The sequence below is a fragment of the Thunnus thynnus genome, chromosome 5, assembly GCF_963924715.1.
Source record: "Thunnus thynnus chromosome 5, fThuThy2.1, whole genome shotgun sequence".
Lineage (NCBI taxonomy): Eukaryota > Metazoa > Chordata > Actinopteri > Scombriformes > Scombridae > Thunnus > Thunnus thynnus.
Window position 1 is genome coordinate 8,573,730 of NC_089521.1, and position 22,314 is coordinate 8,596,043.

The following is a 22,314-nucleotide window of genomic DNA, read 5'->3' on the forward strand; positions in this document are numbered from 1 at the left end:
CCCGGCATTAAGTAGTGTCTTCTCACATTTATTTCATATATCTTGATAGATTGCTTAGTACAGATCCTTGCAGCTCATGTAGTGAAGGAACAGCACCTTATATATCAACTCTACTGTATTTAGAGCAACTAAGTCTTGATTTAGACTTAACACAAACACACACATTCATTTATTCTTTATTCCAAATTGATGGTCAGAGTAACTGAAATACTAGAAAAAAGCTCCTCCAAGTCACTGATATGCAAAAGGGTGGACTGTGACTAAAACTGATATATATATATGTATATGTGGATCACTTTGACCTGAACTTTGCATGTTTTTATTCTGTAGGAGTAACACTACACTTGAAATTAATATTATGCACTCGTAAAGTTAATAGGGGCACCACCTCCATTGATTAATAAATTAATTAGTACTTCACTAATTCATTAATTAGGAGGAAAAATAATTAAATCAAATTAATCGGTCTTATACCTGAAAGTCATGGACCCTCAACTTCTGATATAAAGGAATACAAATACAATGACTTGGCGATAAATCAAGATATGTATCAAACCACTAAGAAATAGGGATGAATAGGGAAACTAAGCATATGTGCATATAATAAATTAAAATAACTGGATGCATGAATGAATGGGTAAATTAAATTAACAAGTTATTGCCAACAGAATGAATAGCTCTTGCATCAACTCTGAGGGGGAAGCATGGTAGATGGTTTCCCTGCTGTTGCCTTGGTGATAAAGAGCTGATGATGATGAACTTCATGGAAAGCGCCGAGCAAGGCGAAGCAGACTTGGCCATCCTCGGGTCGCCAGGGTAACAGCAAGATGAGAACCGTTGCAGTAGGTTCAGTGAAACAGCTTTGGTTCACTGCTTCTCAGGAGGATGAATCCAGTCTCTCTCTCTCTCTGTGAGAGGGACACTCAAATGTGGGCTTCCCTCAAATTTACGACTTAAAAGATAGTTGGCTAGCAGGAGAAGGGAGTATAGTCCTCCCTTCTTCTGGTTGGACAGTCTATTTGTATCTGAACAGAAAAACAAAGTCATTAATTTCCTAAACTGTTCATTTTCTCTCTGTGGCTGGTGGTGAGAAGACTGGGTTTTTTAGTCTTGTCCAGTGTTTCCTTGACATCCTCATGCCAGATAGGTCAGAGGTCATTGGGTCCGTGTGTGTGTGTGTGTGTGTTTGTGCTCCTGCACTTACACAGACAGACTGTTAGGCCAAAAGGAATCATAATGTTTTTGAAAGAATTAAACTTTTATTCTTTTCCTGGGTTCAGTATCCTACAATTCACTACTGTTCAGCGTCACTCCAAGCATTGTTAAGTGGAGGCATTGCATTTAACCAACAATCTAAACAGTTAAAGAAAAAAGTCATTCTCTCTAAACCTTCTTTCTTTTTCTGAATTTAACATTTGTACAAATCTGTTTGGAAAAACAAACCATCTTCTCTTCTGTGTTTAAGATTTCTTATTCTTGCTCCAGATAGCTGGTTTTGCCACTGTCTCTTGCATCATGACTGGGGCGGAGCATCTCTGTAGAAACCTTCCTGAAAGGTTTGAACCAGAAAAGAATATCATGATGTCATGATGTATCCGTCATCACTTTGTCTTTGGAGCCTCTGCCATGAGCTTGCGGATGTGGTCATGTGGCCCCTTCCCCAGGAGGGCTGAAGGGTGTCGGTAGGAGCCCCCCAGACGATCCCAGAGGGTGAAGTATTGTCCGTAGTTGTAATTGAAGAAGAGGTGATGGTCTACATGGTGGGCAGCGCCGTTAATTAGACATATCAGGGGGCCGGGGATGCGGTAGTCTCCATCATGTATGGAAATGGTCCAGATGTTGACAAAGATGAAGAGAGAGAGGTAGATTACCTGGGATGTAAATATATCAAATTTAAAACATTTTATAGAGCCTTTACATGATGTTGATAATGTACTTTTTTTTTTAGAAATAATTGTGTTTTTTTTAAATACATGAGCACAGACAACCTGAAATCCTTTAATTTCAGTAACTCAACTGCATTATGAAACATGCAGTGAAGCGTGTATAGCTATACAGTTATTTGCAATATTGTCAATCCTCAGACCTGACATCAAAATGTTTGGTAAAGAGTGAAAAGAGGACCAGCACCTTGTGGAGGGGGAAGATGAAAGGGTAGACGTGGTAGGGTAAGCTCTGCAGGAAGCCGTCAAGTGGGTGGAAGGCATGGCTGGCAAACGGCGTGGGGATCTTGAATGTATGGTGCTGCTTATGTAGGTGCTGAGGTGGAGAAACATAAATGGCCTGGATGTTAGGACTGTGTGAAACACACAGCAGGTAAACAAGGCAAACAAAGATCTACAGGAAAGCCATAATCAGAAAGTATGAAAAATAAGAAACGATATCCAGATAGAAAAAGCATTTTCTGTAACTTTTATGAAATTCAAACATCTCAAAAGTTCCACCTGACAAATACATGGAGATTTCTTTCATTGACATGTATTTTTGTTATTGATCACTTCACGGCCAAAATTAAAATACACCCACCACTAAATAGATGATATAAGTTAGTAAACAGTATTACTTCTATACAGCCTCCATCATGTTCACCATTTTGTTGCTAAGCAGTAAAGTTGTGAGCTGTGAAACCAAAACACTGAGCTGAAAGATGCTAAAACGCTGGATAGAGATGACGAGGGCAGCAGAGTTGCGTGATAATTTTCTGTGGGTCCAACATCATAAGCGTCCTCTCTCACATTCTACATAGTGATTTCATCCATTGTTGATATAAAAATTTTAATTAGCGCAGCTTTAAATTAGCCATAAACATGCTGAAACTCACCTTATAAATGCTCTTATGGTGCATGGACCGGTGTATCCAGTAGATACACATGTCAGTAAAGAACAAGAAGCCAGCAATGCTCAGAAACACCCCTGGCCAGCCTGAAACACAAACAAACCAATGCAACCTTTTTCTACATTTTAGAAATGTTGCAGTTGAAGTTAACATGAACCCTGGTCTGAGTTTTGAGGTTTCAAGTAACTGTTCTCTCACCCAGGGAAGATTCACTGATGTTGTCAAAAAGTTTGCTGTGTCCCCTGATCTCCCAGAAGAAAAGGGCTACCGTGGGGAAGCTCATCCAGAAGATGGAGACAGAACCTAGTTGGATCTCTTTTCTTACCTGGTTCTGCCATATGATGAAAGATACATAGTTAGGATTCGAGAGAAGTTTGCTTTGGAACTGTTACCATTTTTTCTGTTTATTCACTTATTTCTCAGTCACATCAACTAGGGACAGTAGAAGGCAGGGAGGGGCAACTACCTGCCATTACTGCCTTTTTTTGTTTTTCATTCTGTTTTTTCTTTTCTTTTTTAAAAAACCTTTACATAACAAGGAAATATGCCCAAAAGGGACACTTCTGTGCCACAATATGTGCCATAATGTTACACCAAAGGCCTAAATGCCTGTGTAGTGGGTCCAATTTGGTTTTCTTCCCTCCCCCCAGAGCCTGTGCACATTATTGAAACCCAGAGTTATCTATCCTGAATTTATTCTGTTATGATCAATGTAGTGATGTTTGTTTAGCATACTTTGCCCACCATAATGCATTTGAAGTAATGCATGACTCCTAAAAATGTTATTCTGGTGTTATCTTTAAAACCAAAGAGTCACTTATAGTCTAAACCCTCCAATCCAGTCACTGATATTTATGTGGTCTACAAGTGTGAATACAAGGTTTGGTCCATTAAACAGCCTACCTTAATGAACTGTGGATGTTTCATGAGCTTATGGTCAAAGACACAGTAGAAGCTAAGAGCACCAAAGCCCAGGTAAATCAGTTCTGCTCCAAGGTTGGTCACCAGCCACAGGCTGATTATCTGACGCAGAGCCCCGTCCTCAGGCCATGTGGCTGGATAAACATAAGGAGTGAAGATGTAATAGTCAGAAATGTTCAGCACATGATCCATAGCACAATCTGTGAAGAGAAAGAAAAGTACATGTAATCTTGCTTTTATCCACAATAACACAGCCTTCATAAGTTGTCTGTTAAAGAAAAGAAGAAATGGCAACAAATTGCATTAGAAAAGACAACATAAATATAAAGGTGCAGAGATGGTTAGTTTTGTCTGTCAGCAAGTATTAATCTAAGGTTGAAGTTTACACCCTACATTATGTTCAGCCTCCATTTCAACTTTTATTTATATAATCTGTATCACCAACATAGATACCAGACTGTCAAATTAAAGCATCCAGAACTTCGGTTTAACATTTTTTTAGCCTAAATGATTCCAACAAAAGCTGCAATGTCACTAAAACTAGCCAGCTTCTAACCCTGCAGCACTGTCCACACTGAGCGGGTACAGATCATCTCTTTCTCAGCAGTCAACATATTATCAATCAGCAGTTAAACCACACTGGGTAGTAGGTTGATCTGCCTGTAAATGAAAGTGCTCTCATTTTAGGTCTGGTACAGTTTTAAAACATTAGTGTCACATAGTCTGAAAACACCATTTACAACACAAACTATGCACAATACATTGATCAGCAGTGAGTAAAATGTGTGCAGTTATCTGAAGTAAGCTAGATATTATTCAATGTAGTGTTCTACAATTATTAAAAATGATAAGAAAAGTGATATCTCCAAACCTGTACTGTGTCAGTGGCTACTGTCTTAACGCAAGCCACTATACTTGTGCCATAAAAGCTCAAAAGTCTCACATTTCCCCTTCTTTGACCCTCTATTAATATAACTGTACTTCACAGAGAGAGTACTTGTTAACTGAAGTCTTGTTGCAAATGACACCAGCACCTCTTTACCCTGCCGGCTGTTGGTCCTCCAGTATTCAGTCAACTGAAGGTAGAAGACCACAGCACTTTTCTGATGATATTAGACCAAAGTCCTAAGTTTGTTATCATGGTTATCAAAAGCTGCTTCTGATGTGTTCTGTTTAACTTGATTGATGAACTTTTCTCAGACCCACTGACACTATTCTGAAGTGATTCCTCAACACCTCTTTTGTGGAATTGCTTTAAGATGCTAATCAGTGTGAAAACAGGGAAGCTGTGAATGATAAGAGTTAGTAGTTAAGCAGCAAGATAATGTATATGTAGAGTTCACTCAGTGAGGAAAACTGCACACAGAAAGCAGCAGCTGTGTCCCATACTGGAAGAAACTTAATGCAATGCAGTTCATGACACAGCTTCTCTCTCAGCAAGTACAGACAACTGCCTTCACTGAAAACAAACAATATTTTTATAAAAAAGCAAATTATTCAGCACTTCGGATTTACCATATATTATTTCAGTGCAAATCTCTAAATCTCTACATGCTTTCCAAAAATGATTGTGTAGATTTCTAAAAGAGCCCATGGTTAGTGGTTATTTCTGCTGAACTGATCTGCTTTAGGACCGGGGCCAGATGTCAGACGTGTCCTAACCTTCCTAGAAAATGGACGAGTCCTCCTTCCTCCACACACGACGTGTCCACTGGCAAATGATTTGTGACAGAAAACAGGAGATCTACTGTAGCAACTGCTTAGTGGCCTATGAACCACATACTGCTGATGTGAGTTTGTCATGTATTCCAATAACTTTTTCATAAATGTTAACAGCTGTTTTCTTTAGAGGCCAATAGAGATTCAGAGGAACAGTAGTCAGGCAGTAAGCATGTTGCAGGGATCCAGGGAGACACAGATGTGGAACAAGATCCCAGCATGTTCAGCAAATAACGAGTAGCTCAGTGACAGCAAGAGACTTGATCCCAGTCATTTTCTGCTCATTAGAGTGCAGTTTAAGCAAAATGATCTGAATGATAATTAACTTGAGTCCAAGTAATGGAACGTCTTTCATCAAAATATGACTTATGTCAGGTGGGGAAGCAGGAGTGGACCCAAACATAGAGGCAAGAATGCAGATTAGATGAAAAAATCTCCTTTAATCGTGGATGGTAATGAACAGGCAAACAGAGCTGAACAGAACAAGACGACATGTTCAGTCCTTGTTGGATCATTCATTTTCATGAATGATCCAACAAGGACTGAACAGAAAACCAGAACTAAAAAGAAACTGAACTAAAGAGAAGATGAGGTGCAGGTGGGGAGATGGGTGGAGAACTCAGGAGAGGGGAGTGAACATACAGGGAGCTGATAGGCTGAGGAAACACAGGGAGCAGGGCAGGGCTGACGAGTCCAAATGCAGGGCAGGTGTGGAGGAGTACATGAACACACAAGGGAAACAGAACAAAAACCCAGAAAACAAACTCAACACCACCTACACTAACCCATCCAAGACTAACCGCAAACACAAACCCAAGTACACAACCCAACAAACTAAACCCACCACCCAAATCATACACAAAACCATATGACCAGAAGGACTGACAACAGAAGTGAAACACGAGAAACTCCAAAGAACACAAAAAGTCGAGGGAAAAAAAGGTGTGACACTTATTGTAATTCATTTATATAAAACGTGAAATAATCACCAATCTAATGTCTTCATATATAATTACATTCAAATCAGTGATCAATCATTGGATTATAGCTGTTAAACCTTGGACCTCGCCTGTTTTGATGCACTCTAGATTTGTCTTTATGGAAAATAAAATCACTTGCAAAGGCAATTTTTTAAAGTGCAAGTGCCCTGTAGCATGCTGGACAGCAGGATCCACTTTCCCCCTGAACTGTCTGCCCTTTTTTAGTGTCTTTTTTTTAACACATATACACTTACACACACACACACATCCCATACATATCCCCACAGCAACAGTAAGAGGAAGGAGGAAAAAAATATTTGCCCAGTCTCACACACACACACACACACACACACACACACACACACAAACCAACACATCTCACAGGTGGCGACAGGCATGCTGTCACTGAGCAAAACACACAAGTAGATGATGTGATCTCTTCTCAGGGATAGGATAAAACCTGCACAGAGAATCTGAACAGGATGGTAAATGTTTGGGGGGTTTTTTATGCATGGAGCTGCTATTTTCATCCCCTGTCACTTAAATATCTCCATACAAGTTTCTACAGTGTATTGTTTTCTACATTGTGATTGTACACAGAGCTTGACTTTTTCATAGGAGGTTTTTGAAAGTCGTTATGAGACAAAGTAAAATGTGGATCGCCTGTTTAAAATGTGCACATGAAATAGAAATGTCTCAAATACATTTTGAGGAAATTTTGAAATCAGCTAAAAACTGGCATACAAGGAAGCTCTCTCTCTCTCTCTCTCTCTCTCTCTCTCTCTCTCTCTCTCTCTCTCTCTCTCTGTCTCGCTCTCTCCTTTCATCAATGTGTCAATGTCTCCCTCTAGAGCTCTTGATACAAACAGCATCAGTATCTGCATGTCTTTCTTTGCAGTTAATAATCCCACCATCTGTATTCATGACTGTTCATACAAGAAGCTGATTGTGCAATAAAAACTTACCTAAACTGATTTCAAGCTAAACTCATTTCACAATCGCTTCCTAATAAAATTACTGAGTAAACACTGGTATGATTCATGTCTGAAACCATACTAAAAAAGTCCACTTAAACTTATCACCAAACTGAAGTGGGAACATGTTTCCCACTATGAGAAGCTTTCTGCAGGACAGTTCAGTATAAAGATGTCACTCACTTCTGTGGTGGCTAGACTCCTGTGATAGACTGAAGACAGAAGAGTTCATGTATTCATGTAGAAGTAGCTTTAAAAGCAGCTGTAACTGGCTACAGTACATTGAACAGTGTGAATAAGTATAAAGGTGAAAAACCCTCTGCCTTTTTATGTGTATCCAAAGTGAGGGTGGGGCCGTATTTTAACTTATTGTATGTACATCTGCATCTTTTGTCAAAATGACAAATGTGAAATGCTAAAGTAGTAAAGTGCATGATTGTCCATGGATGTTAGAATTAAGCATACATTGAAACTTGAATAATTATATAACAGTATATACAGACAGTACTTTAAAGATTATCAAAATATGAATAAAGAGATCAAACTCCTGACGCAGCACTACACAAAGCTTCAGACACATCACCTCAGCTGATCATTTTGATTTGGAATAAGCAGTTGAATTGAGAAGATACTGAATATGATGTTCTCTCTCCTCTCAGGGGCCGCTGTAAAAGTGACAAAGAGAAGGAAAGATAAAAAAGGAGGGAAGGAAGGCAGAGAAGCAGACAGAAAATGGAGACTGAAGAAGGAGAGGAAAGAGAAGGAGGAGAGAGAAGAAAACGAGAGGAAGAAGAAGGAGAGCTTGAAGAGGGAAATGAGAGGAGGGGAACGAGAAGGAAAAGGAAGGAGGAGAAGTGAGAGAAACAAAAGAAAAGAAGGAAAAGAAGGAGAGGAGGGAGAAGTAGAAAAACAAAGGAATAGGAGGTAAAGAGGGGGAGGAAGGAGAAGAGAGGAAAAAGGAGTAACAGCCTTTCACTTTGTGAATAACTAACAACACAAAAAAGTTTAAGTTTAATCTTATCTGCCTGTTTCTGTCTTTTAAATCTAGAAATAGCTAATAAAATACATGTGTGATGACCCTTCAACATGTTGGTGTAGCCTACTGCTCATATACTAACAATTTGGAAATGTCAACACAGAATTTAAGTCACATATGTAGGTTAACTCTTCAAGCCCTAGTCCCTCAACAAAAAGCTGAATTACTAGGCCTGTGACTTAGATGCAGTAATCAGATTGAACCCTACTCCCCAGCCATAAACTTTTTATACTCTCCCTTAATTGTCTGTAAATGCACTCAGCTCAATCTTCACTCCTTACACTCTGAGGTTTGCATTGGTCACATAATGACTCAGCTCATAACTGCTGACATGAGTGTCAACGAGGAGTGGAAACACACAGGGTGGCGAGCGCAAAAAAGGATGACAATGCTGCCTTCAAGCTCCCAACACAACAGTCGACTCTAAATACCACAACATCCTAATGTAGTAGTTGTTAGCAGTCTACAACCTGTGGAAATGTTTGCAAGCTAAATATATAAAACGAAAATATGAACATATAATTATTCAAGAGTACTTTGTTGAAGTGAGCAGAGTATTTGGGTTATTTACATAGAATTGTAAACAGCAGGGAAGCATCATCTATGCTACAAACCTTAATTTCATCATAAACTGTGAAAAATGCTCTCAGGTGGTTAATAGGGTGTTTTGTATGGTCCCTGAATTATCGTCCATAAATGTGAAGGCTATCTGTCATGTGCACTCGACTCGTGAATTGGGGTTTTCCTACAGCACACGGCACTGGAAGGCAGCGCCATTACAATAGCTTATTTACTTTGGTTTGCTCACGAGCGCCGGATGAAGCGGACCGTGTGCACAATGGTGTGCACGGATCACAGACCCGAAATACTGGGAAAGGTTGCAGAAGAATGAATGCTGACACAAAATACATGTGACGAGTGAATAAAAAATGACCCTGAGCTCAGATTACACGTCTGCACTCATTTTTGTCGAATATTGTTGAACCTTAACATGACATCTACATTTATCGAGACTAACAAAACAATATTTATATCACCACTATCATGTGGTCGAATAAAGGGAATTTAATTCTGGTAAACTCTCTCTCTCTCTCTCTCTCTCTCTCTCTCTCTCTCTCTCTCTCTCTCTCTCTATATATATATATATATATATATATATATATATATCTTTTGAGAATAGAACTGGCCTTCATAGTATCAGAGAAAATTAAAATTCTGAAAGTAATGTGAAACTACTGTAATATCCCGAAAACTGCACTGTACTGTTTGATTATTTAAGCTGAAAATATCTATGAAACTGCCTATAGGCTGCCTTAAAAAGTTTATTATTTATTTGTAGAATATTATGAATTTATTTTAATTATTTTTCTCTCCTATAACCAAACAGGGCTCCATATAAACTCAATAGCAACCACACAAATTAAACAGGATGCCAATGGGAGACACAGGTGGCATTGAGTTTCCATTTATAGCCTGAACATTCATCTGTGAATGAAGATGTACTTTTGAATAATCATGTTCTACTCTCTGCCCTGCTCATTTATATAATAGTGTTTTTCTCCATGTAAACACATCAACTATTCCGGGGTTTATAGTGTCCCCGTGCAGGGAAGACACGGGGTCCAGGGCTCTTATGTAATTTACAGACAACACGCCAACGCGTCTTTTGGGAATCAGCTGCGTAGTTGAGTCGTGTGCACAAACCTCTTTGTAATGGTCAACTACGTGCCTGCGTGCAGCGTGACAGGCGCTTTTTGCACCCGGTCTTGTTGTTACCGGGATGCTATAAAAGAGCCGCCCCTTCTCTGACACTCATACCACCACTTCTAACGGGAAGAAATACAAACGCAGCACTCTCTAAAGAAGAGAACTACACTCACTGAAAAATGGACCCTTGCGAATGCTCCAAGAGTAAGTTTTATTCAAGTATTTCGTTGGTCTTAATATTTCGTCTGGTATTACTTTATAGGACTTGCTGTCATAGACAAATGAATTCCTAAAGCTGACATGTCTTGTGTTCTTACTTTCAGCTGGAACCTGCAACTGCGGAGGATCCTGCACTTGCACAAACTGCTCCTGCACCTCTTGCAAAAAGAGTAAGTCAAATCACATCTTTACACATACATCTAACTCACAGGTGTCTTAATTTTGAATCCAGTCAAGGTGACTGTTGATGAAATGTATATATTTTACTAGTAGCCACCAAGTAGGATTCTTATGTTTTCTTTTAAGACTGACTTCTTGCCGTTTCATATCTGGCATGCTGAATTAATGCTGCCTTGTCTAAAATTGCCTACTCAAGATGTAGGAAACCAGGTGGCTTTACCATCACAGAAGGTCACTTCATTCCACCCCAAACCTCTTAATGTTTAGCTCGAGATGCTTTGACTTGTGTAATATCCTTGTCCTGGAATTAAAGGGTGGCCTTGGCTGCTTTTTGTTGCAACAGATCAATGATCATAGGGTTGTCAGTAACACTTATTTTTTCTTAATGCAGGCTGCTGCTCATGCTGCCCATCCGGCTGTAGCAAGTGCGCCTCTGGCTGCGTGTGCAAAGGAAAGACATGTGACACCAGCTGCTGTCAGTGATGGGTCCGTGTCATCAGCCTTCTCTGTCCATGTGATGGAGCCTGTGTGAACGACTGTGTATTTGATTACAGCTGCAATGATTAAGAATGTCTTTTGTACTTGTCTTTCAATGTTGAAATAAACTTCTTTCCTTAATGAAGATATCTGTCATGCTGTTTTGGCAATAATTCAGGTTAATGGATAACAAGCTGACTATCATGTGCCGCATCTAACAAAGGTCATAATGTGCAGGCAGTGTACAAAGATGAATCAATAAGTCATTGGTAAGAATAGACCTTGCTATCCATAGTAAGAAAAGAACAGGTGTTACTGATGAACATGATGATTCAGTTCAAGTCCTCCCCCACCCTTAGTGTATGACAATCAGCATGCATAATATACAAGGACCCTGCAACTGAAGTGACTTAAGTTTATTTATTTAAAAAAATCTGACAAGTCAAAGAGAAAGCTTATTGGTGTCATCAGGTAGACTGGGCTCAGACCCACAGTTTGAGAATGTTGTATGGTTTGCAGGACCTATATGGGCTTATTCCCTTAAATCAAGCCAGGCAATTTTGATTTGTTAGAGCAGGAAAAACTGTAAAATGTGATGGTCATGTTTTGGTTTAGACTTCTGGTTCAAGTCGTTAAAGGTTTGTCCAGAAAGTGAAGGCATGTATAGACCAAAGACTGATTTTACATCCTTGAGCACTATTTTCTGTATAGCCCAATATCGTGAATTTGCCTCATGGGGTTTTATAGTCTGTACAGTGATTTAAATAAGGGAAAAACTCCCTTAAACCTCAGGAAGAGCAGCAGAGGAGGGATCCTTCTCCCAGGACGGACGGATGTGCAGTAGATGTGTGTACAGAATAGACCAAAAAAGACACATTACACAAATACAGCATAGAACAGCATAACAAAATTGTAATGGATTTATAATATATGTGAGGAATGTGATGAAGAGGATGCCGAGTAGCTTCCAGGTGCCAGCAGAACAGAATATTAATTCTCAGACTCTTTTAAAATGAAGGATGTTTACAGAACTGGAGCACTTTGCACAAGAAAAGGAGCAAAAATTTAGTAAAAGTTTGAAGAAAACAGACCTGTGTTTTTTCCTCTCATCCTTTCAATCAAAACCTTTCCAAGCTGAGATCCAGTTTCTGAGCTGATTATGGCCCAAAATAAATCTGAGAGACACAAACCCTCTCAGATTTATTTTGGGCCATAATCAGCTCAGAAACTGGTTTAAATGCATTTTGATAAGACTATAAATTGACCTTTTGTAAGAATACATCTTTCACATGAACGCGGCTGCAACAACGTAGGTTTATTTTGACCTTGGCCTCTGAGGAACGTTCAAACCAGGCGGAACCTTTGGTTTCTCTTCGGAATCGGTAGAGTAACCAGACGGTTCTGGTGCTGGACTGCCAGCTGGAGAAGCTGCCGATGAAGCCCCGGGACCGAGCCAGGGTAATCGACGCGGCCAAACATGCGCACAAGTTCTGCAACGTGGAGCAGGACGAAAACGCGTACCTGAATGTAATTTACAAACAACACGCCGACGCGTCTTTTGGGAATCAGCTGCGTAGTTGAGTCGTGTGCACAAACCTCTTCGTAATGGTCAGTTACGTGCCTGCGTGCAGCGTGACAGACGCTTTTTGCACCCGGTCTTGTTGTTACCGGGATGCTATAAAAGAGCCGCCCCTTCTCTGACACTCATACCACCACTTCTAACGGGAAGAAGCACAAACGCAGCACTCTCTAAAGAAGAGAACTACACTCACTGAAAAATGGACCCTTGCGAATGCTCCAAGAGTAAGTGAAGTTTTATTTAAGTATTTCGTTGGTCTTAATATTTCGTCTGGTATTACTTTATAGGACTTGCTGTCATACACAAATGAATTCCTAAAGCTGACATGTCTTGTGTTCTTACTTTCAGCTGGAACCTGCAACTGCGGAGTATCCTGCACTTGCACAAACTGCTCCTGCACCTCTTGCAAAAAGAGTAAGTCAAATCACATCTTTACACACACATCTAACTCACAGGTGTCTTAATTTTGAATCCAGTCAATGTGACTGTTGATGAAATACATTTTACTAGTAGCCTTCTTTTTTAAAAATCCCCACCCAAGCCACCAAGTAGGATTCTTATGTTTTCTTTTAAGACTGACTTCTCGCCGTTTCATATCTGGCATGCTGAATTAATGCTGCCTTGTCTAAAATTGCCTCTTTACTCAAGATGTAGGAAACCAGGTGGCATTAATTGGCTGCATCACAGAAGGTCACTTCATTCCACCCCAAACCTCTTAATGTTTAGCTCAAGATGCTTTGACTTGTGTAATATCCTTGTCCTGGAATTAAAGGGTGGCCTTGGCTGCTTTTTGTTGCAACAGATCAATGATCATAGGGTTGTCAGTAACACTTATTTTTTCTTAATGCAGGCTGCTGCTCATGCTGCCCATCCGGCTGTAGCAAGTGCGCCTCTGGCTGCGTGTGCAAAGGAAAGACATGTGACACCAGCTGCTGTCAGTGATGGGTCCGTGTCATCAGCCTTCTCTGTCCATGTGATGGAGCCTGTGTGAACGACTGTATTTGATTACAGCTGCAATGATTAAGAATGTCTTTTGTACTTGTCTTTCAATGTTGAAATAAACTTCTTTCCTTAATGAAGATATCTGTCATGCTGTTTTGGCAATAATTCAGGTTAATGGATAACAAGCTGACTATCATGTGCCGCATCTAACAAAGGTCATAATGTGCAGGCAGTGTACAAAGATGAATCAATAAGTCATTGGTAAGAATAGACCTTGCTATCCATAGTAAGAAAAGAACAGGTGTTACTGATGAACATAATATTCAGTTCAAGTCCTCCCCCACCCTTAATGACAATCAGCATGCATAATATACAAGGACCCTGCAACTGAAGTGACTTAAGTTTATTTATTTAAAAAAATCTGACAAGTCAAAGAGAAGAAAGCTTATTGGTGTCATCAGGTAGACTGGGCTCAGACCCACAGTTTGAGAATGTTGTATGGTTTGCAGGACCTACATAGGCTTATTCCCTTAAATCAAGCCAGGCAATTTTGATTTGTTAGAGCAGGAAAAACTGTAAAATGTGATGGCCATGTTTTGGTTTAGACTTCTGGTTCAAGTTAAAGGTTTGTCCAGAAAGTGAAGGCATGTATAGACCAAAGACTGATTTTACATCCTTGAGCACTATTTTTTGTATAGCCCAATATCGCGAATTTGCCTCATGGGGTTCTATAGTCTGTACAGTGATTTTAAATAAGGGAAAAACTCCCTAAAACCCCCCTTTAAACCTCAGGAAGAGCAGCAGAGGAGGGATCCTTCTCCCAGGACGGACGGATGTGCAGTAGATGTGTGCACAGAATAGACCAAAAAAGACACATTACACAAATACAGCATAGAACAGCATAACAAAATTGTAATGGATTTATAATATATGTGAGGAATGTGATGAAGAGGATGCCGAGTAGCTTCCAGGTGCCAGCAGAACAGAATATTAATTCTCAGACTCTTTTAAAATGAAGGATGTTTACAGACCTGGAGCACTTTGCACAAGAAAAGGAGCAAAAATTTAGTAAAAGTTTGAAGAAAACAGACCTGCGTTTTTTCCTCTCATCCTTTCAATCAAAACCTTTCCAAGCTGAGATCCAGTTTCTGAGCTGATTATGGCCCAAAATAAATCTGAGAGAGTCACAAACCCTCTCAGATTTATTTTGGGCCATAATCAGCTCGGAAACTGGTTTAAATGCATTTTGATAAGTCTATAAATGGACCTTTTGTAAGAATACATCTTTCACATGAACGCGGCTGCAACAACGTAGGTTTATTTTGACCTTGGCCTCTGCGGAACGTTCAAACCAGGCAGAACCTTTGGTTTCTCTTCGGAATCGGTAGAGTAACCAGACGGTTCTGGTGCTGGACTGCCAGCTGGAGAAGCTGCCAATGAGGCCCTGGGACCGAGCCAGGGTGATCGACGTGGCTATGGAAAGCCCTTTGGGCATCTATTAGATATCCTTGATATCAAACTTAAGTGTCCTCTACTAGTTCAGACTTTGGCAATACTAGTTGGACATTTTGTCGAACTAGTTCGCAACTTTGCCGCACTAGTTGAACAAAAATTCGTACTAGTTACGCTTTTTCAGCAACTAGTGACTCTTTTGGACAACTAGTTCGGACAAAAGCTGTACTAGTTGAGCCCAACGCCGAACTAGTTGAGCCAAAATCCCAACTAGTTGATTTTTTTGCGCACTAGTCGACGACTGGACCCAACTAGTAAAGCTCAAAGTCCTACTAGATAACTAGTGCGCCGAAAAAACGCCAACATGTTGACTACTTGAGCGCAAATTCACCTTACTAGTCGACTACTAAAGCTCAAAATGCTTACTAGTACTACTAGTAAGAGCCAAAATGTCCACTAGTACTACTAGTAGGAGCCAAAATGTGTACTAGTTACACTAGTAGAGCTTTTTTGACCTTACTAGTACCACTAGTGAGAGCCAAAATGCCCACTAGTCACACTAGTTGCGCAAAATGCTAATGATGAGACATGAAATGACACTTCCAAATGGCTCTCTGGTTCAAAATAAAGAAAACCAACCAATCAGGACTCAGAATTTCATCATTATCCCACCCGTTTCATGTGCATGCAGTCCACTAGTACTACTAGTTACCCTATTCCCATACTACTATTACTACTAGTGAAGAGCCAAAATGTCCACTAGTACTACTAGTAGGAGCCAAAATGCCAACTAGTTGCACTAGTGGGCTGTTTTTGACCTTACTAGTACTACTAGTGAGAGCCAAAAATGTTTAACTAGTTAACTAGTAACACTGATTTTTGCCTTAATAGTTAACTAGTAGAACAAATTTCGTTCAACTAGTAAGTATGGAAAGCCCTTTGGGCATCTATTAGATATCCTTGATATCAAACTTAAGTGTCATCTACTAGTTCAGACTTTGGCAGTACTAGTTGGTATGGAAAGCCCTTTGGGCATCTATTAGATATCCTTGATATCAAACTTAAGTGTCATCTACTAGTTCAGACTTTGGCAGTACTAGTTGGTATGGAAAGCCCTTTGGGCATCTATTAGATATCCTTGATATCAAACTTAAGTGTCATCTACTAGTTCAGACTTTGGCAGTACTAGTTGGTATGGAAAGCCCTTTGGGCATCTCTTAGATATCCTTGATATCAAACTTAAGTGTCATCTACTAGTTCAGACTTTGGCAGTACTAGTTGGACATTTTGTCGAACTAGTTCGCAACTTTGCCGTACTAGTTGAACAAAAACTCGTACTAGTTACGCTTTTTCAGCAACTAGTGACTCTTTTGGACAACTAGTTCGGACAAAAGCCATACTAGTTGAGCCCAACGCCGAACTAGTTGAGCCAAAATCCCAACTAGTTGACTTTTTTGCGCACTAGTCGACGACTGGACCCAACTAGTAAAGCTCAAAGTCCTACTAGTTAACTAGTGCGCCGATATGGAAAGCCCTTTGGGCATCTATTAGATATCCTTGATATCAAACTTAAGTGTCATCTACTAGTTCGGACTTTGGCAGTACTAGTTGGACATTTTGTTTAACTACTTCGCAACTTTGCCGTACTAGTTGAACAAAAACTCGTACTAGTTACGCTTTTTCAGCAACTAGTGACACTTTTGGACAACTAGTTCGGACAAAAGCTGTACTAGTTGAGCCCAACGCCGAACTAGTTGAGCCAAAATCCCAACTAGTTGACTTTTTTGCGCACTAGTCGACGACTGGACCCAACTAGTAAAGCTCAAAGTCCTACTAGTTAACTAGTGCGCCGAAAAAACGCCAACATGTTGACTACTTGAGCGCAAATACGCCTTACTAGTTGACTACTAAAGCTCAAAATGCTTACTAGTACTACTAGTAGGAGCCAAAATGTTTACTAGTACTACTAGTAAGAGCTAAAATGTTCACTAGAACTACTAGAAAGAGCCAAAATGCTTACTAGTTGTACTAGTAGCACATTTTTGACCTTACTAGTACTACTAGTAAGGCTAAAAGTGTTTACTAGTTGAACTAGTAAGAGACTAAATGCCCACTAGTAACACTAGTTGTGTTAAATGCTAATCAGGAGGCGGGACATTGTGCCTTCCTATTGGCTCTCCAGCAAGAACTCCACCCGGCCAAAATTTAACCCTGTAAAGCCTGATAAGTTTTCACTGTTGTTAACCGCCAGCTCTTTGCTTACTATCCATGCAGAATAAAGCATGAATGAATTACTTTTTCTATTAACAAAAATTAATCTAAAGGTATTCAATTGTTTTTCTGTTGTTTACTGCTTGACTCATTTTCCTTGTTGCCTTTTTAAACAACACAAAGCTATGTAATCATTTTCTAAAACAGAAAAGCAGCTGCTCTGCTTCTTGCTTTTTCCTTTCAACACGGTCACATGAACATTTTATCATTCATATCATATCGTCACATTATTTAGCAGTGGTGATGGTTAAAACCAAGTAACCACAGAGAAATAATATACTATATTTTTGCTGATGAGCGGCAGTAACTCACCCAACATATACAGTAATGTTCAAAAATTAAAATCAAATGTGACTACTACACCTTGTTTATTAACTACGTTATAAACAATGAATGAGCCTATATCAGAAAAATAAACTCTGTCAGGCTCACTTTGATCAACAATAAGCATATTACACCTATATGTTAGCAGCACGGCTGTTATTTATGTGACTCATTTCAGTTGATGTGACTACAGTGAAGGCAGTGCGCAGCGACAACCAGCAGGTGGCACATCGAGCGGTCCAGATGCAGTGTTTGTCTCTGGGGAATTGTATTTTTCTTTTTTATAAATATGACTGTTTTTCCTACAATTGGAAGTTGTAAATAGTTGATTGAGAGTAAACTGAGGAGTTTAAGGGGACAGTAAACACATGTATGTAATCAGATTTTAAATATCTAATTGATAAATATGTGAAAATTAATTTTAACCATATTTTACCACCTCCCCAGTTGTTGACTCTACTCACATGGTAGCTGAGGTCCAGAGCTCTCGATAACAGTTGGTCTCATGTCTGAAGCCCCTTATGTTGCTGAATTATAAGCCTTCAAACATGCACCAAGGTCAAGGTTCAAAGGTCAATATTTCTTAGCAGGAGCCCTGTAGAACCTTCATACTGACATATGTTACTCTCCAGGTCGAGACCTTTCCAACGATGTGTTTGGTTTAACTCTACGTCAAAGTTTTAATTTTCTCATTTCACAGATACAAACCATCCCAGACCTGGTCTCAGAGACAACTTTGAAGGACTGAGATACAGTGCTGCTTGAGAGTTTGTGAACCCTTTAGAATTTTCTGTATTTCTGCATAAATATGACCTAAAATGTGATCAGACATTTACACAAGTCCTAAAACTAGATAAAGTGAACCCAGTTAAACAAATGAGATAAAAAACAACAACATTTTTCTCATCTTTTTCATTAATTAATTGAGGAAAATGATCCAACGTTACATATGTGTGTGTGGCAAAAGTATGTGAACCTCTAGGATTATCATTTCATTTGAAAGGGAACAAGATCAATCAACAAGACGACAATCAAGTGTGAGTCTGGGAGGCCCTGCCTTATTTAAAGAAGGTTTGTGGAAGTGTGTCATGGCTCAAACAAAGGAAATTTCTGAGAACATTAGAAGAAGAGTTGCTGATGATCACCAGGCTGGAAAGGGTTACAAAACCATTTCTAAAGAGTTTGGACTCCACTAGTCAACTGTCAGACAGACTGTATATAAATTGAATACATTCAACACCACTGTTACCCTCCCCCGGAGTGGTAAACCAACAAAGATCACACCAAGAGCAGGTGTGTAATAGTCCAGGAGGCCACAACAGACCCCAGGGTAACGCCTAGGAAACTAAAGGCTTCTCTTGCAGTGGCTACAGTCAATGTTCACATACTTTTGCTTCACACAAATATCTTAGATTGGATCATTTTCCTCAATAAATAAACGAAAAAGATTTTAAAAATGATTTTTTTTTTGTCTCATTTGTTTAATTGGATTCATTTTATCTAGTTTTAGGACTTGTATAAATATCTGATCATGTTTGAGGTCATATTTATACAGAAATACAGAAAATTTTAAAGAGTTCACAAACTTTCAAGCAGCTATGTATAAAATGAGGCTTTTTTTTTTTTTTTTTTAGGGGAAATAGTGACCAGAATGAGTCACCTTCAGAGATTATTACACTGCTGATAGTCTAGTACATTACTGTAGGCTTGGGTTAGGGTGAGGGTAGGCTACTACAGGGCCAGCCTGATTATGTTGGTGCTCTAGGTGAGATTTAAATTGGAGCCCCAAAAAGTGCAACAATAATTCCACACTCGCACTAAAATGAAGTGTAACAATTATACCTCCAGCCCAGACAAATCCTCCCTGTTCTCTGGACAAAAGGCAAGTGGAGGTCAAGGTGCCATTCAATGAGTGTTTGGTGGCTGAACGACAAGTAAGGCTTTGAAAATCAACAGATGAAAACCCATCGACTGCTCAATTTCCAAAGCTGAACAGAAACAAGCAAACCTGTCAGTAACTCACTCAGTGCCCCTTCCCTTATTTGGTGCCCTAGGGGACCGTCTATGTGGCCTAAACCACGGCCGGCCCTGGGCTACTATTCACACAACCCTGATTATGATTCTTGGTTTTGGGATTTTATGTCAGCATGACATACAGCAGCTCATTCAATCAGAACGTGTTTTTATTAGCCAATCCAAACATACAGAGAATGAATTGGTGTTTGCTCACAAAAATCTGCAACACACAAGAATGAAAATAGACAAAAGTAAGGTAATACTACTACTACTACTACTACTACTACTACTACTACTACTAATAATAATAATAATAATAATAATAATTAAGTCAATAAAGCAATATTAGAATTCAGTTGAAATTTTAAAGTCTAGCCTATTTATAGAGTGGAAACCTGAAATGAAATATTGACTGTACAGAGCAAATATGGACAAAGAATTGAAGTGAATGAAATATATGAAAGTGACAAGAGAATAAATTATATAAATTAATAATAAATTATTATTAATTTAAATTAAGGGAAATTATTAACATAATTAATAAATAATTAGATTATGTAACAGTAAGAGGTTGAATGCTATGCAGAATCTAAAGTCCAGTTTGATGATGGAAGTGAAATATAAAGTCCAGTTTTATAACCTCGTCTTCATCCCGTTTATAAACACACAACGTTGGAGGGTTTTATTGTTTTAAGAAAGATGATTTCATATTAAATTTACTCAGCCACATATTCTTGGAAATATATCATTAAACGAACAACTTCACATTTTACAATCACAGGCTATAAATCAGCTTTTTCTAAACAGACATGGTGGTGTTTGGATTCGGGTTGCGGCGGACGGCGGCAGTTTGAAACGGAATGAAGCCAACTGACGGCAGACAGCAAAAACAGGAGTCGAACGCGCCCACAACACAATGCTCTTCCCTAGCCTTCCGCTACCACAACCTGACAGAAACTACTTTATTACTCAGAATCAGAGGAGAAATAATGATGACTGATGGCCTTAACATGAACCTATCTTACTGTTTACTTACTAAGGACACGTTGGTGTTGTTGTGTTGAGAAATCTTAAAGATATCATTAAGACAAAACTTTAACACGATCACAGTGAGGAAAACACTTCCGGTCGGCGGGTATTCCGGTCAGCCAATCACAGAGCTTCAAATTCTGTTTACTGCGCAGTTTAAGGCTGATCGAGTTTATTATACATACACACATTATTTTCTTTACACTTCAATATACACTACAGTACGTTACCACCAATCTGCAGTATGATATAATGTTATACTGACTATATGTTACGGCTTTAGCTGGCGTCATCACCATAGTAACGGTATGTTGAGAAATGTTAAAGATACTAAAATCGACAGTGAGGAAAATACTCATACGCGTCCTCTCTGGCCCCACCGGGCTGGTAATATTAAAACGAATAAATAAAATCAAGGATAATATCTTGTGATTAAATGTTGAGTGACGTAGTTATAGTTAAAAATGAATAATAAATGAGAAAAAACCCGCTGCAGGCACAAACCTACTTCCAACTGAAATACATCAGTTTGAAAGTCGTGCAGAGTGTCACGGAAAATAACTAGATAGATTAAATTTCATGATTATTTCATGTATGTCATGAGACAGACTGGCTCACAAACGAGACGCTGCAGGTTTTCTGTGAATGATTCACATCCAGCGCGTTTTGGAGTCAGTTTAACTCTGAATACTGAGGAGAACAATCAGCTTTCTTTCGGCTTCTGATGATCAGTCGGTCACAATTTTTGGAAGGGACAAATTTACATGTTTCATATATTGAGGTCTAAACTGTGTTGACGGATGGTTGGTTTAAATATCATAATATAAATGTCCTTTATGAAATTAAGACTGTAACGTGTTAGTTTACTGTACGGGTCCGGCAGAAAATATAACTTATAACTAATTCTCAGACAGCTTCACGGGGTTTCTCTGTTCTCTCTGCTTGTCGAGCATGATGAGCGCATAGACTATATTATAAATATTATTAATATATATCTTTATAAACAGTCTATGGATGAGAGACGGACAGAAGCTGCATCTTAACGGCTCTCATCTGCCACCTGCTGGTTGTTGTTCCGCACTGCAGCGACTCCTGGATCAATTATTTCAGCCTCTTCACTGCGGCCGCGGCATTGAAATGAGTGACATCTGTATGTGAAATGATTAACAACAATTTGGTAACACGGGGGAACTTCTGCTTGTCACTTCAGATAAGCTGTTTGGGAAGAACAACACAGGCTATTTCTACACATGTAATTAATTAGGCTATTGATTCACGCTACACACTAAATAATATATCACACTTTTTGGATTAAATATATATCATGTCTAAATGAAAAGAACAAAATATTTATTTAGCATATGTAGACCTATTTATTTATTTTATTAGATCCCGTGCTTGCATAATATTGGCTGTTAGTTATTTATACAATGGCCATTCTAGCCTCTTGGCTTTTATTTTTACGTTTTTGCACTTCATTTCCGCTTCCTGTCTGTAAGTTAGTATGGGTAACTTTTTAAAACGTTGTCACTAGTAGTACTGGTAATACTAGTAGTACTAGTAGTACTAGTGACGGGGTTTTAAATGCCACTAGTACTACTAGTACTACTAGTGGATGGTTTAATAAAGTTGCACTAGTACCACTAGTAGTA

At 39.2% G+C, this 22,314-nt stretch overlaps 3 protein-coding genes across 4 annotated transcripts; 2 read left to right on the forward strand and 1 right to left on the reverse strand.

Annotated features, from left to right (window-relative positions):
- Window positions 1-1,131: 1,131 nt before the first annotated feature.
- LOC137182664 (lathosterol oxidase-like) lies at window positions 1,132-6,022 on the reverse strand. Of its 2 annotated transcripts, XM_067589029.1 has the most exons (6): window positions 5,420-6,022; window positions 3,740-3,957; window positions 3,035-3,167; window positions 2,822-2,922; window positions 2,131-2,259; window positions 1,132-1,871 (listed from the first exon to the last, which is right to left on the reverse strand). In XM_067589029.1, exons 2-6 carry the CDS (start codon window positions 3,947-3,949, stop codon window positions 1,602-1,604), a joined length of 843 nt encoding a protein of 280 aa, XP_067445130.1. In that variant the 5' UTR covers window positions 3,950-3,957; window positions 5,420-6,022; the 3' UTR covers window positions 1,132-1,601. The 2 variants fall into 2 exon arrangements, with proteins under 2 accessions (XP_067445130.1, XP_067445129.1); XM_067589028.1 differs by lacking the exon at window positions 5,420-6,022 and having other exon boundaries at window positions 3,740-5,184.
- A 4,201-nt stretch (window positions 6,023-10,223) lies between these two features.
- LOC137182669 (metallothionein A) lies at window positions 10,224-11,188 on the forward strand. Its single transcript, XM_067589033.1, has 3 exons — window positions 10,224-10,377; window positions 10,497-10,562; window positions 10,964-11,188. The coding sequence occupies exons 1-3, from the start codon at window positions 10,353-10,355 to the stop codon at window positions 11,053-11,055; spliced, it is 183 nt and encodes a 60-aa protein (XP_067445134.1). The 5' UTR covers window positions 10,224-10,352; the 3' UTR covers window positions 11,056-11,188.
- A 1,505-nt stretch (window positions 11,189-12,693) lies between these two features.
- Window positions 12,694-13,707, forward strand: LOC137182668 (metallothionein A-like). The gene is made up of 3 exons (XM_067589032.1): window positions 12,694-12,852; window positions 12,977-13,042; window positions 13,479-13,707. Exons 1-3 carry the CDS (start codon window positions 12,828-12,830, stop codon window positions 13,568-13,570), a joined length of 183 nt encoding a protein of 60 aa, XP_067445133.1. The 5' UTR covers window positions 12,694-12,827; the 3' UTR covers window positions 13,571-13,707.
- The last annotated feature ends 8,607 nt before the right edge of the window (window positions 13,708-22,314 follow it).